The 12,530-nt window shown below is 37.6% G+C and overlaps 1 protein-coding gene across 1 annotated transcript in view; it reads right to left on the bottom strand.

Moving 5' to 3' along the window:
* Positions 1–12,530, bottom strand: part of MAN1A1 (mannosidase alpha class 1A member 1) — a 156,355-nt gene that overhangs the window by 15,529 nt on the left and 128,296 nt on the right. Inside the window, exons 6-7 of the mRNA XM_033100521.1 lie at positions 8,743–8,866; positions 6,698–6,791 (exon numbers count right to left, since the gene is read on the bottom strand). Of these exons, the coding sequence (XP_032956412.1) occupies positions 6,698–6,791; positions 8,743–8,866 (218 nt within the window). The remainder of the gene's footprint in view (positions 1–6,697; positions 6,792–8,742; positions 8,867–12,530) is intronic.

Consider the following 12,530-nt stretch of genomic DNA (forward strand, 5'->3'; position numbering starts at 1 on the left):
AGTAATATAAACTATGTCAAAGCTATGAGTATAAGCAAATCTTTTTAAAAAGTGGCTTCAACTAAAACAAGAAGTTCCTCAGCTTCTTGTGATTTATTATTATTATTATTATTATTACTATTATTATTAGATAGGTTTTCTAGCATTATCAATCTGAAGGGTCAAAATCCTTGAGAGGTTGGGGCAGTAAGAAAGAAAATAGGGCAGGAGAAGTTTTTTTTCTTAATACTCCATTTCTACAATCTTCCTTCAGTGCCATGTATTATGCCTGATCCACTATATATTACCAACAATCTTGCAGCGTGTAGGGTAGGTATCCTCATTAAAAGAGAGAAAACTGAGGCTCAGAGAAGCTAAATGAGATTATGACCTTGGAAAGTGCCATAGAACTCTGCCCACATGGGGTCTTACATTTGGATCTACTTGCTTTCCCACCTATAACACTAAATGTATTCTTAAAGTATGTTTAGCTACAAAAACAGATATAATCTGTTTGAAATGCCATTTCTAGAGTTCATAAAGAACTTGAGCATTAATTCTGGAAAATTGCATTTTAAGTGTCATAACTCAAAATTAATTTTATGTATCATTTTAAAAGAAAACAAAACAAAACTTTTATTTGTTGACTTATACAAAAGTAAATCATGATTTACACAGCCATGAAGACAATTTTCTCATGATGCCTACCCAACAACTCCATTTGGAGGTCTATATAGGGACCTAAAACTGAATGGGTTAAAACTGAATTCATTTTCTTTTTCTCCTCAACCTTATCTTTTGCTTTGGTCCTTATCTCACTAAGTGTCCCCATCATCCTCCCAACCACACAAGTTAGACGTCAAAGTAATTCTTTACTTCTTGTCTCCCTCACTCCCATATCCAATGAGTTAAGAAACTCTACTAATTTTTCTTCCTATGCATCTCTGCAATGCATTACACTCCTCTCACCAATACAATCCTGGCCCAAACTACCACTATCTCCTGCGTCACAGTCTGCAATAGCCAATTAGCATGTCGCTATTTAAATTTCAGTTGATTAAAATAAAAACAAAATTCAGTTCCTTAGCCATACCAGTGCTCAATAGCTACATGTGGCCCTTGGTTACTGTACCGGGCAGGGACGATATAGAACATTTCGTCATAACACAAAGTTCTAATGGCAGTGCCATTCTAACTTATTCCCCAAGTCAATGCCATAGGAATTTAACACATGAATCGGATCATCACTTACTTGAAGCCTTCCATGGTGAAGACTCAAATCCTGGGTCTTTGGACACCTGAGAGGCCCTGTAGGATCTAATGTCACCAGTCTTGGTCCACTTGCTCTCTGCCCTCTTGCTATATGGCCCTTCTTTTGGTTCCTTAAAACCATTAGGCTCCTTCTTAACTCAGAGATTCTCAAGGCATTATTCTCTCTGCCTGAAGTACACTCTCTGACTCTTTCCCCCTTCATTAAGTAATTCTTACTCATACTTTATGCTTGGGATCAAATGTTGCTTCCCCAAAGAATTGCCCGACTGCCCACTAGGTTCCCTTGTTATATACTTTTTGATAGCATACTTGACATTTCATAAAATGGTTGAATGTTTTCTTTCTGTCTCTTCCACGAGATTGTCACCCAGGAGAGGGCTGGGAGCAGATCATTGTTTCTCAGTACACATTAGCCCCTAGAAAGTATCTTGCACATAGTAGGTACTCAGTAAACAATTGATGAACAAAGCAAAATTCGTCTAAGTCAACCTTAATAAGGACCACACATATTCAACCTGGAAGCACTATATCTTTTTAAGTTAAATATGTGATTGTATTATTGCAGAAAGTCCAGAATTATAGTTCAATTTTAATGTAAAATTAGTGTTTTTACACTTGTAAGACTGGTTCTTAAAATAGCAGTGTTTGAAGTGACCTTTACAGTTTCCTAAATAAATCACCACAGAAACCTCTGACATTTACAAATTAAATAGACTAAGACCTATCTCATCAGTAATAAGCCCTGTTGTTATAAACATGATTGCAGGAGACAAATACAAGTGACGCATGGTAAAGCAAATCACTGTCCGGTTCCTGTCAAAATAACAAGGACTAAATGAAGTAATAGGAAATGATAACCACTATCCAGACAAGGCCTCCAGAGTTAAAGGCATGAGAGTTGAAACCTAACAGCCAGAAGCAGCTTCATTTCCTTCCCCCTGGGGTTATGATTCTATAATGGATGGAAGAAGTGACTTTGGGCATTTGGTGATTTTCAGAAAACTAAAAAGGGTTACATATTAATACATTTGTTTTAATTAATTTTGGTAAGTACTAGTCAGTTTTCTATTTTTTTAATTTCCTGCCTATAAAATTTTCATATTTGGAAAGAATCAAAATAAAGGAACATAGAGGAGAAAGGAGAGAAAGTTATTTTGATAATTTAGCATATTACTCACTAAGCTTCCCCTGTGTCTGGATGACAATTTGTATTGGCAACAGAGTCCTGTGTAAATATCTTAGTGGATGTAACAGAGAACATGCCTGATTTTATCAGGAGGAACGGACTGCCTACTTTTAGAAAGAACATATGTGGTATTTTTATTCCCAAATGCTTTAAAGGTAATGTGTACAAATAGTCATTTAAATATTATGTTCTTCTCTAAAGAGGGTAATTTATCCTTTTCTTCCCAATAGAAATAGGTCCCATAAAATGATTCCTAATACTTTAAGAGAGGAAAGAAAACAAAACAAAACAAAAAAAACAAATTGCAAAAGAATCAAGACAAGGATAAAATACTCAATACATTCATTTTTTAATTTTGTAGACTACATCTAAATCTGAACTTCTTTCCTCAAAGCAATCCCTAATGATGCCAGTGACATTACAGGTATATTAGTGTTGTTATAGTAATCAAAGAAGGGTGATAATTATTCTGTCTATAGACATCAAGCTCCACAGGAGGCCTCAACAGTCACAAGATCTCTTTACAGTATCAGTGACCAGGACTGGAGGCTGCCTCCCAGCCAGAACTGAGGAGCAGGGGCAAACTGTTCAAAGAGAATAAATAGAACCATTATTAAAAGCAGAGGCAAAAAGATAGATTGGATACAGAGCGCATGCATATTCACAAAATTCAAGTAAGTAAACACCCACTAGGTGCAAGATACTGTGTGCTGCGGTAACAGATATGACTAAGAAAAAGTCACTGCCCTCAAAAGTTTTGGATCTCTAGGTTGATGGGTATGTAGATGAGTCATTAGGAAAAGGACTGTGATAGGAAAGTACCCAAAGTGCTGTGACAGGGGAGGAAGAAAGGGGTAAGTGGAGCCGGATTGGGAGCTAACAAATTCCAAGCCAGGTCTTGAAGAGGCAGGCCTCTCACCGCTGGGCTTTGGCAGAGTCAGAAGATGGTAAAGAGCTGAGGAAACAGCACAAGGCCCACACCTGGATGTACCCAAGCAGGCCTTGATTAAAGAATAACAATATAAAAGTGTCTTCCTTGTGGCTGGAACACAGGATGGGATGGGGGAGGAGAGGCATGGGACTCATCAACCCTGTTTGTTTTTCCATCAGGAAACTGATCCACAAACAATCCAAACAATCCATAAAGGGCTCTTTGTACCAGGAAACATGGCCCCATACATAGCATGGGGCCCAGAAGGTGAAGCTGGGATGTTCCAGTGAAACTGACTCTTTTTATCCCTCTCCATAGCGACCTCTAAACCCACAGGAAGAAAACAGCAAATCCTAGAGACTTTTCTAGAACTTTTGAATCTTTCATGAGAACTCTAAAAACACACGTCCTTTCACAGAATCATATTTAGTAACGTTGTCCTTAGAAAGCTACTTAAGTTCTGTTTTATCCCAAATACTCTAATGACCTTCAAAGATTTTATAGTCTCAGCACCTCTTTACACTTTTAAAAATGAATAAGCACCCCAAAAACTTGTTTATGTAATATCTATCAATATTTAGCATATTGGAAATGAAAAAAGAATTTGTTTTTATTAATTCACTTAAAATAACAATAATATATCTGTTATAAGTTTTTTTTAAATGTTATATTTTACAAAACAAAAATATTGAGAAAACTGACACTATTTTACATTTTTGTAAATCTCTTTAACGATTGCTATACTAAAAGACAGCTGGATTTTCATATCTGCTCTACATTCAATCCATATTATGTTATTCTGGCTGAAATATATGAAGAAAATTCAGCATCACAGAGTTATAGAGTTGGGAAAGGTATTTTAATAGTCTTTTCAGCTTAATGTGGATATTTTTCTTTGGTACTACAACAAAACTTGAGAAATAGTTTTTTTTAAAGGTTAAAGATTTTTAAAAGTTAATTGCAATGTGGAATCAGAAACCACATCAATGAATTTGTGTACTGTTACATTAAAATTCTTTGGTCTGTCTTGCATTTTGAATGGATCTTTTTCTCATACATGATTTAGTAACATCATGCATTGGTCATTTGGAAAATACTGGTTCACTGAATTATGCAGATCCTCCAAATGTCGACACATTTTATTACACAGTATTGAAAAACCATATTGGTTAATAATATCACCACCAACCTCATCAGAAAAGTCTTTAAGTGCTGGTTAAAAGCAATGAGCTCATGGTGGTACATGCAAGGTTTCCAAAATTCTAATTTTCATGTAGAAGTTCAAATTTTACCATTGGCACAGATACTGTCAGTTTTCCATGAAGTGACGGGCTCATTTTCAAGAACATGTCTACGAACAACCCACCTCTGAATAACCAGTTTGTCTTCAGTAGTTTCTTTCAGGTAAAAATGGTGATTTATGAAACAATAAGCGGCTAGTTCAGCTCACAACTCAGTCACACAAGCACTTTTCTATGAGGCAACCGCTATTTTTTATTATGCAGCAAAAGTGCTTTACATGTACTTTGCACTTAATCATACAGAGTATTAGAAAACTGTGTATTCAGTGGCTGAGATTTACTAGAATCAATAATTTGTTTTTGCTTCATTAAGAACTTTTGTAAGTGAAACCGGCATTTATGCTTGTTTGTTACCTGCAGGGAAGATGGAGGATGTAACTGTCGGCACTCTTTGGAGCCTTTGCCATGGTTCTCACTGTGTTTCAGTACTGTTACCCTTTGCTTTTGTAATGTAAGTGCAAATGTCAACACGGTAAAAAAGGCAGAAAGTCTTAGCATTATAAAAGCAGCTTTTACCTTGTGGATCCCCTGAAAGGTCTCAGGGATGTCCAGTGATCTGCAGACCACACTTAGGTTGAGTTTTTAAGTTCTTCCATTTTAAATTGGAATATCACTTAATATCCTGTTGACCCGTGAACAACATGGGTTTGAAGTTCACGGGCTCACTTATATTGCAGATTTTTTTCAATAAATACTGTAAATATATTTTCTCTTCCTTATGATTTTCTTAATATTTTCATTTCTTCTAGCTTACTTTATTGTAAGAATACAGCATGTAATACATATAACATACAAACTATGTGGCAGTCGATTATTTATGTTATCAGTAAGGCTTCCGGTCAACAGTAGGCTATTAGTAGTTAAGGTTCTGGGGAGTCAAAAGTTATACATGGATATTCAACTGTGTGGGGGGTTAGTGCCCCCAATCCCATGTTGTTCAAGGTTCAAAGTTACACGTTTCAATTTTTAACTTAATTTAAAGTTTCAGTATTCTACAAAGGTAGACTATATTTGTATTTCTTTGAAAATAAAACATCAAAACAAAAAATAACTGACTTTGGCAATTGCAATTAGAAACATGTCTTTAAAAATAGGTTGACCACACCTTGATTATGGTCTTATGGTCTTAACAGCTAGGCCTTCCCTAGCCTTTACTAACGCACAAACATAGATGTTAGCATAATTTTCCACACAATTACTCTATAAGACAAGTAGTTCTAAAGGAACAGTGCGGCACAACCGTCTAAGAATATGATATTTAAATATAGTGAAAACTACTCAAATTGGAGCAAAATTTTAAGGCATTTTAACACAGTCGGCACAGCTAGGCATCTCACTTAGTATTCTTCCCTTGCTCTCGGTTGCTGCACAATCTACCACCGTTTCTCCAAATCAGCTTGAGAACATTTCTTTCAACTACTTTCAATCTTTATACCCCTGGTCAACATCTGTAAGGATCTCAAGTGAGGGTTCTGGCATAATACTTTCTCCTACCCTGAAGGTATCTCTGCTGGCAAGAAACCTCTATCTGCCTGCTTAAAATTAAGTAAACACCCTGTGTGCTCTTTCAATTTCCCAACCCTTAAAGATTCAGGCTCCTCTCTCATCTTGTAGCAAGCAGAAAGAAAATGTTATGAAGTAGAATGACCTAATTACTCTGTATAAAACCCTGATCATCATTAACACAACGGAAAAAGTTTCCCTTCCACCCGCATGACCAGCTTGTTACAGGCTGGCATCCCTACACTACCCTGACTAGATATTTATTCCTTTTTGGATTAATAGCTTTAAATGTACTTACATGTTATCATGCTCACAATTATGCATGAAAAATAAACACTCTAGTTCCCTGGTAACACTTACAGTCTGTCTTATGACAGAAACCTATTTATTAAAGAAACCGTGCCTTCTTTCCCGTTTTCTAAACATTTCCCCAAAAGACTGTGCCTTTTTTCCTGCTTCTTCTCTGTTACTAGAACAACACAGCAGACCATAAAGCGCTAAGACAATGCTAATCTTTTGACTTACATTGACCCCACTGTCCACTGCTAGGATTCAGATAGTTAGGATAAAGGCCTTGTGGTTTTTCCAGGTTGTTCAGTACTGTTCGAATATTCATTACCTACAAAAGAAAATAAAAGGTTACTATGGAAATCTAAAACACAATTTTGATGCCATTCTTCTCTTTTTCTTGATTAAATTTTCCCGTTTGATAAAAAATTGTGTTAAATAATGAAGAATTAGAACAAAGATAGTGGTCACCAGCTTACAAAAATAATAGGTAGTAAGTAAACATAGTCACACTGACCTACAATATGCCATACAAGAAACATATTCATAGATAAACAAAGTCATTACCCTCTTGGAATCTGCATTCCAGTGGGATGAAACAGATAACAAACAAAGTAATATAATACTTGCAATGTAAGTACTATAACGTGTGGTCATAAATGCTATGAAAAAAATATAAGAGGATCATGGGACACAGAGTGACATGATGTGGCGAGACTGTACTATGTTTCTCGGGGTGGTCTGGGGAGGCTGATGGGAGAATGTTTGAGCAGAAATTTAAAGACACGAAGGAGCAAGTCATGCAGAAAATGGGAGGAAGAGCAACCTTGGCAGAGAGTAAGTACAAAAGGCCTACGAAGAGAGGGGGTTTGGCATGGCCACTGAGGCTGGAGGACGGAAGCAAAGGAGGGAATGTTGGGGGGGGGCAGAAGAAATAGGTAGCAAGGCAGTCATGCGGCTTCACAGGCCATGAAGGCTTATTTTATTTTGAGTGTGATGGGAAGCCATTGAAGACTTGCATTTTTACAGGATTGGTGTGACTAGGGTACAAGAAAGAACGTGGTCATTAGGAGGCTCCTGCAGAGTCCAGGTAAGAGATGATGGATGCATGGACTAGGGTGGCAGAAGAGGTAACAGGACAGAGCCCAAGGATTTCTTGATGGATTGGACTTGAAGTTTACCAGAAAGAGAGAAACCAGGATAACCTCAAGAGTTTTGGTCTGAGCCACTGGGTAAACTGAGTGCTGGGTACCAGGAGGGCAAAGGCTGGAGTAGAAGCAGGTCTGGTGGTCGAGTCTGAGACATTTTAAGTGGGAATTGTCTATTAGACTTCTTATATGGAAATGTTAAATAGACACTTGGATATAGAGTCTGGAGTTCAGGGGACAGGTTGGGACTGGAATGCTAAGTTTGGAGTCAACAGCATATAGATAGTATGTATAGCCATGAGATTAGATGAACTCACGTAGGGAGTGATCATACAAGGGAGAGGCCCAGGACGGAGTCTGGACGATTTCCAATATTGAGACATTGGGGTAATGAGGAGGATCCCAGAAGGAAGACTGAGAAGGAGCACCCAGAAAAAAAAGGAAGCAAACCCGGGGGGTTTCCTGGGCCTGCTGCCAAAGGCAGAGAATGTCTCATGGAGAAGGAAGTGACGGAGTGAGTCAGTGGACTTGGCAATGTGCTCACTGGTGACCGTAACAGGTATGGCTGAGACAGAGCCTGACTGGCAAGTGTTCAAGGGAGGAGGAGACGGGAAGAGAAGGTAATAAACACAGACACCTCTTCCAAGGACTTTTGCCATAAAGAGGAGCTGTGTGGGTTGAAAGCTAAGGGCCGAGTGGTGGGGTGAAGATGAATTTATCCAAATATCTGTGGGTTTGTTTCTTGAAAATCAGAAATCTATTCAATTTCTACCTTGCATTTATGTAATACTTTGAGTTTACAAAGTCTTTCACATACTTGGTTCATATAGTCCCTACAACACCATATATTTTTTAGATATGAAAGAAAAAATGAGAGACGTAACGTGACTCGACTGAGGTGCAGAGAATCCGACGTTCAAGCCAGGCCCTCTCACACCGAGTCAGAATGGTGCCACGAAAAGAGTATGAGTTCACAGTTTGCTTAAAGGAAATGCTGCACATAACAGAACTTCATCAAGAGCTATAGTAAACTTGGTTATTCTTTTCCACATTCAGTATTACTAAATCTCCCAGGAGAGGATATTGTTTTTCACAAGCACTGCTTTGCAGTGCAGGCGTAGTAGAGAATCTCACCTTTTCAGCAAAGATGGGGTTTCCTGATAAGTGGCTCAAGTGTATAAACTCCAAATGCAAAGTCCCAAATTCTGCCAAAATACTGCTGCCTCCTGAGGCCCAGGGCCAGTTCCTTCCAATCCCACTAAAGAAGAGAAGAGATCGAAGAGTTATGAATCAGACTAATTCCATTGTTTTGTTTGTTTTGTTGTGCAGCTCTAAATAGTAGAAGTGAAAGAGACAACTTTTGAATCATAGCTTCCCAGCTAACAGTCCACTCTAGATATTTTAAAATATCCTGCATTGTTGTCTTAGACTGGTTACTGGTTTCAGGCTTTGACTCCTATCTCAGAACTGAAAATTAGTGTTGACTTAAGTCACAAAGAAGTTACTATGTGCTTGCTGTTGATGAACAGACAAATATTTTGGAAGGTACAGGTGCCGTATAAAGATGCACACACATTCTAAGAAGAATACAAAACAAAATCAGACCAAAACAGCCCCCCCCATGTCCCCAAGTCCCACCTAAAGCACTTGTACATTTGAATTAATTTCGGCCTGCGCTTCCATGGACTGTTACAGACATTCACATTCTATACAAAATTTGTCTTGGATATTGGATAATGTCAAAGATTATTTGGTAATATGCTCATGCCACACCCTCCCCAACCCTCCATTTACTGGACTTTGCAGACTGAGTATTTATAAGGCATTCACTCATTCCCTGATATATTTAATGTATGCTCAAAAATGTCAACAAAATTATGTAATTCAAGTTTGAAAGGGGTCAAAGGCAGGAGCTTCAAAAATTATTGCCTCATGGCTCATCTTGGAGAAATGCTTTTAGAAAAGAGTTAGTCCTTAACACACACACATACTCACACACACGCGCACAGAAATACACAAAAAGGGGCTCTTGGAACATGGTCATACTCTTGGGTACAGTTTATTTCTGGAAAGCCACTTAAAATGTCAAGCCACTTAAAATGTCAAGATCATTCAAATGAAAAATAAAGTCAATGATTCTCCTGACCAATAAATCCCCTTGCAGGAAGCTGAAAACTCTCATTTTGGTTTTAGTTCAGATGCACATTTATTATATGCCTACTATTTTCCAGGGACTACTCATGATACTGGGTTATAAGATGGTTATGATGAATAAATCATTCTTTTCACAAAGACCTTGAAGTGTAATGGGAGAGAAAGAGCTAAGCATAAATAATTCCAATTGAACACGGGTAAATGTCAAGATAAAGGTGTGAAGAGTTCTCTGAGCACCAACAGCCAGGACATGCAATCCAACATGGTGGAGATCACAGAAGGCTTCTTCAAGGAGGAGTGTCCTGAGTTGAAGGACAAATAAGAAGTAGTGAGGATAGGATGGTGAGAGAGAGAATCCAGACCTGGAGAAACACGTGGCAGAAGGGCTAGGCGGGAACTGGAGGGAGCTCCTGATACTGGCGAGTGGAGGGCAGGAAGGGAAGGTGGCAGGAGAGAAGGCTGTACATAAAGTTCAGTCGAGGCCAAAGAGACTTGGGACATCTCATTCTCCTCTCTTTCCAAGTTGGCTCCATTTAAGTACTGCTTTTGATGTTCCCTACATTTCCTAACCCCCTCTGTTTTCTGCCTTATATCATTCACAGCTCCGGTTAAACCCCTTCAGTTCCGTCACTGCCTCTGCTTCTGGGCTGCTGAGGAAAGCGAAAGAAACGGAAAACAATGAGGACACTGTTACCTCACCTCTAAACTGACCTCACTCTTATTCCTGATTTCCTTCTAGAGTAAAATCCAGATGTTGTTCCAAAACATTGATTTCCAGTAAACAAAATAAAAGTAAGCAAAAATAGAAGAAATAAATGAAAATCATATATTCATTCATTTCAGGAAACACCTGTTATTTGTTAAGTTATGAGAATGTGAGTCAGTTTTTATTTTCATGTTTTGCTTAGATAAAAGGAATATCCATTCATCCAAATAGGAAGAACAGCTACTTTCAAATTTTATTAAGATATGGCAAATACACCTAGTAACTGCTCATTAATTGTTGTCATGATATATTATTTTTTATATTTCTACCATTCCATCACTGACCAAAGTCAATATTAAGCAAAATTACAAATTTCTATGTTCTAGAGAAACTATTAAACACAAAACTGCAACATATGGCAATGTCAGGGTAAGAGGGAATAATGACTTCATCCTGGAGAGGAAACAGGACACTTGCTGAGGGACCCAGCTCCATTGCCACATCTTCAGGGACTGTTTCTTTTCAGCTCAGGGTATTAGAGGGTATGGTGGCACAGTCAAATGGGAAACATAAGCAGTATAGAGGTACTAAACTAAAATTCAAATTACTTTTGTATCTAGGCATTTATTCCCTGCTATTAACGTGGTTAATCAAGAGGAAACCAGAGATGTATTGAAAAAATTTTTACAACGTTTAAGAAAATTAAGATTTAAAAGGGATATATATATAATATATTATATGTATATAATATATTATATATATATTCTTTCTCCTTCTTTGCAAACATTCGTATCAAAAGGAAAACAGCCTTCTTTTCTATCACCGTTCAATTACATAGAGAGCAAGAACATTAAAAGCACTGGCAAAGGATGTGTCACGTCAACAGAAAGAAAGCTGGGTTTAGAATACATGGTATATTTTTGTGAAAGGATAGCTTTGGTTACCATTGTTTCAACCTACAGAATTAATGTATTTCAATGAAATTGTCAATAAAAGATCAATGGTTGCATTGGCTAGGAAAGAGTTTCAAGAAATCAGAGAGGGCATCATTATAACTAGATGTTAAATGAGGTCACTTGCCTTTTCTTAGGTAAAGGTTTAAAGTCTTGAAGTTTGGCTTAGGGGAAAACATGGGACACAGACCGCAGGCCATCAGAGCTAAATTATGCGTGTGTCAGAGAAATGGCTACTTGCACAGCCCCCAGGCACAGAGTCAGAACGAAGTTCTGGTCACTCCCAGAATGAGTTCCAAGATCTTTTTTTTTTTTGTCTCTAAGTTCTATGAGTCTACTGAGGAATCTATATATTTATGTGTCTCTAAAATTTACAATGGTATATGGTCAGTGGGCATTTGACACCAAAATGGTGTGGTTGTGATAAAGGGAAATGAGTATGAGAGTTTTGTTCCATTGGTCTGGGGGTTAGGGTACCCTGGGCATCTCATAATGCTAATGGTTAAGCTTTCTAGACCTCTGGCTTAAAATGAAACTCATCTGAGGGAGTAGGGCATTTAAAATGTATTTCTCTTCAGTTCCATTACCACAGTATTTTAAAGGCAGTTGTGGTATTCTTTATCTATGTTATAAACACTAGTAATATTTTAGAAACATATTTTAAAGATAAAATAACAGTTTGTGCTCAGAAACTATTAGTTCCATAAGGCGGCCATGAAAAGAAAGAATATTTAAATATTCCCAATTTTGTTATAATGGCTGCATTTTAAGCCAAAACCATGATGAGTCAGCATACGGAAACGTATATACAAAAAGGCAATTAATGTGATTTGGGGACCTGTCAAGTGTTTGGTTAAAGGAAACCTGGAACACAATTTCAAAGTTTTTATATTACTCTAATTTCATTTCTTTCTCTTTCCTCCAATCTCCAGTTCTCCCATTTTGAATTGGAATATCACTTCATAGCCTGTTGACCCGTGAACAACATGGGTTTGAAGTTCACGGGCTCACTTATATTGCAGATTTTTTTCAATAAATACTGTAAATATATTTTCTCTTCCTTATGATTTTCTAATATTTTCATTTCTTCTAGCTTACTTTATTGTAAG

Source organism: Rhinolophus ferrumequinum, chromosome 3, assembly GCF_004115265.2.
Source record: "Rhinolophus ferrumequinum isolate MPI-CBG mRhiFer1 chromosome 3, mRhiFer1_v1.p, whole genome shotgun sequence".
In the NCBI taxonomy this organism is placed as follows: Eukaryota; Metazoa; Chordata; class Mammalia; order Chiroptera; family Rhinolophidae; genus Rhinolophus; species Rhinolophus ferrumequinum.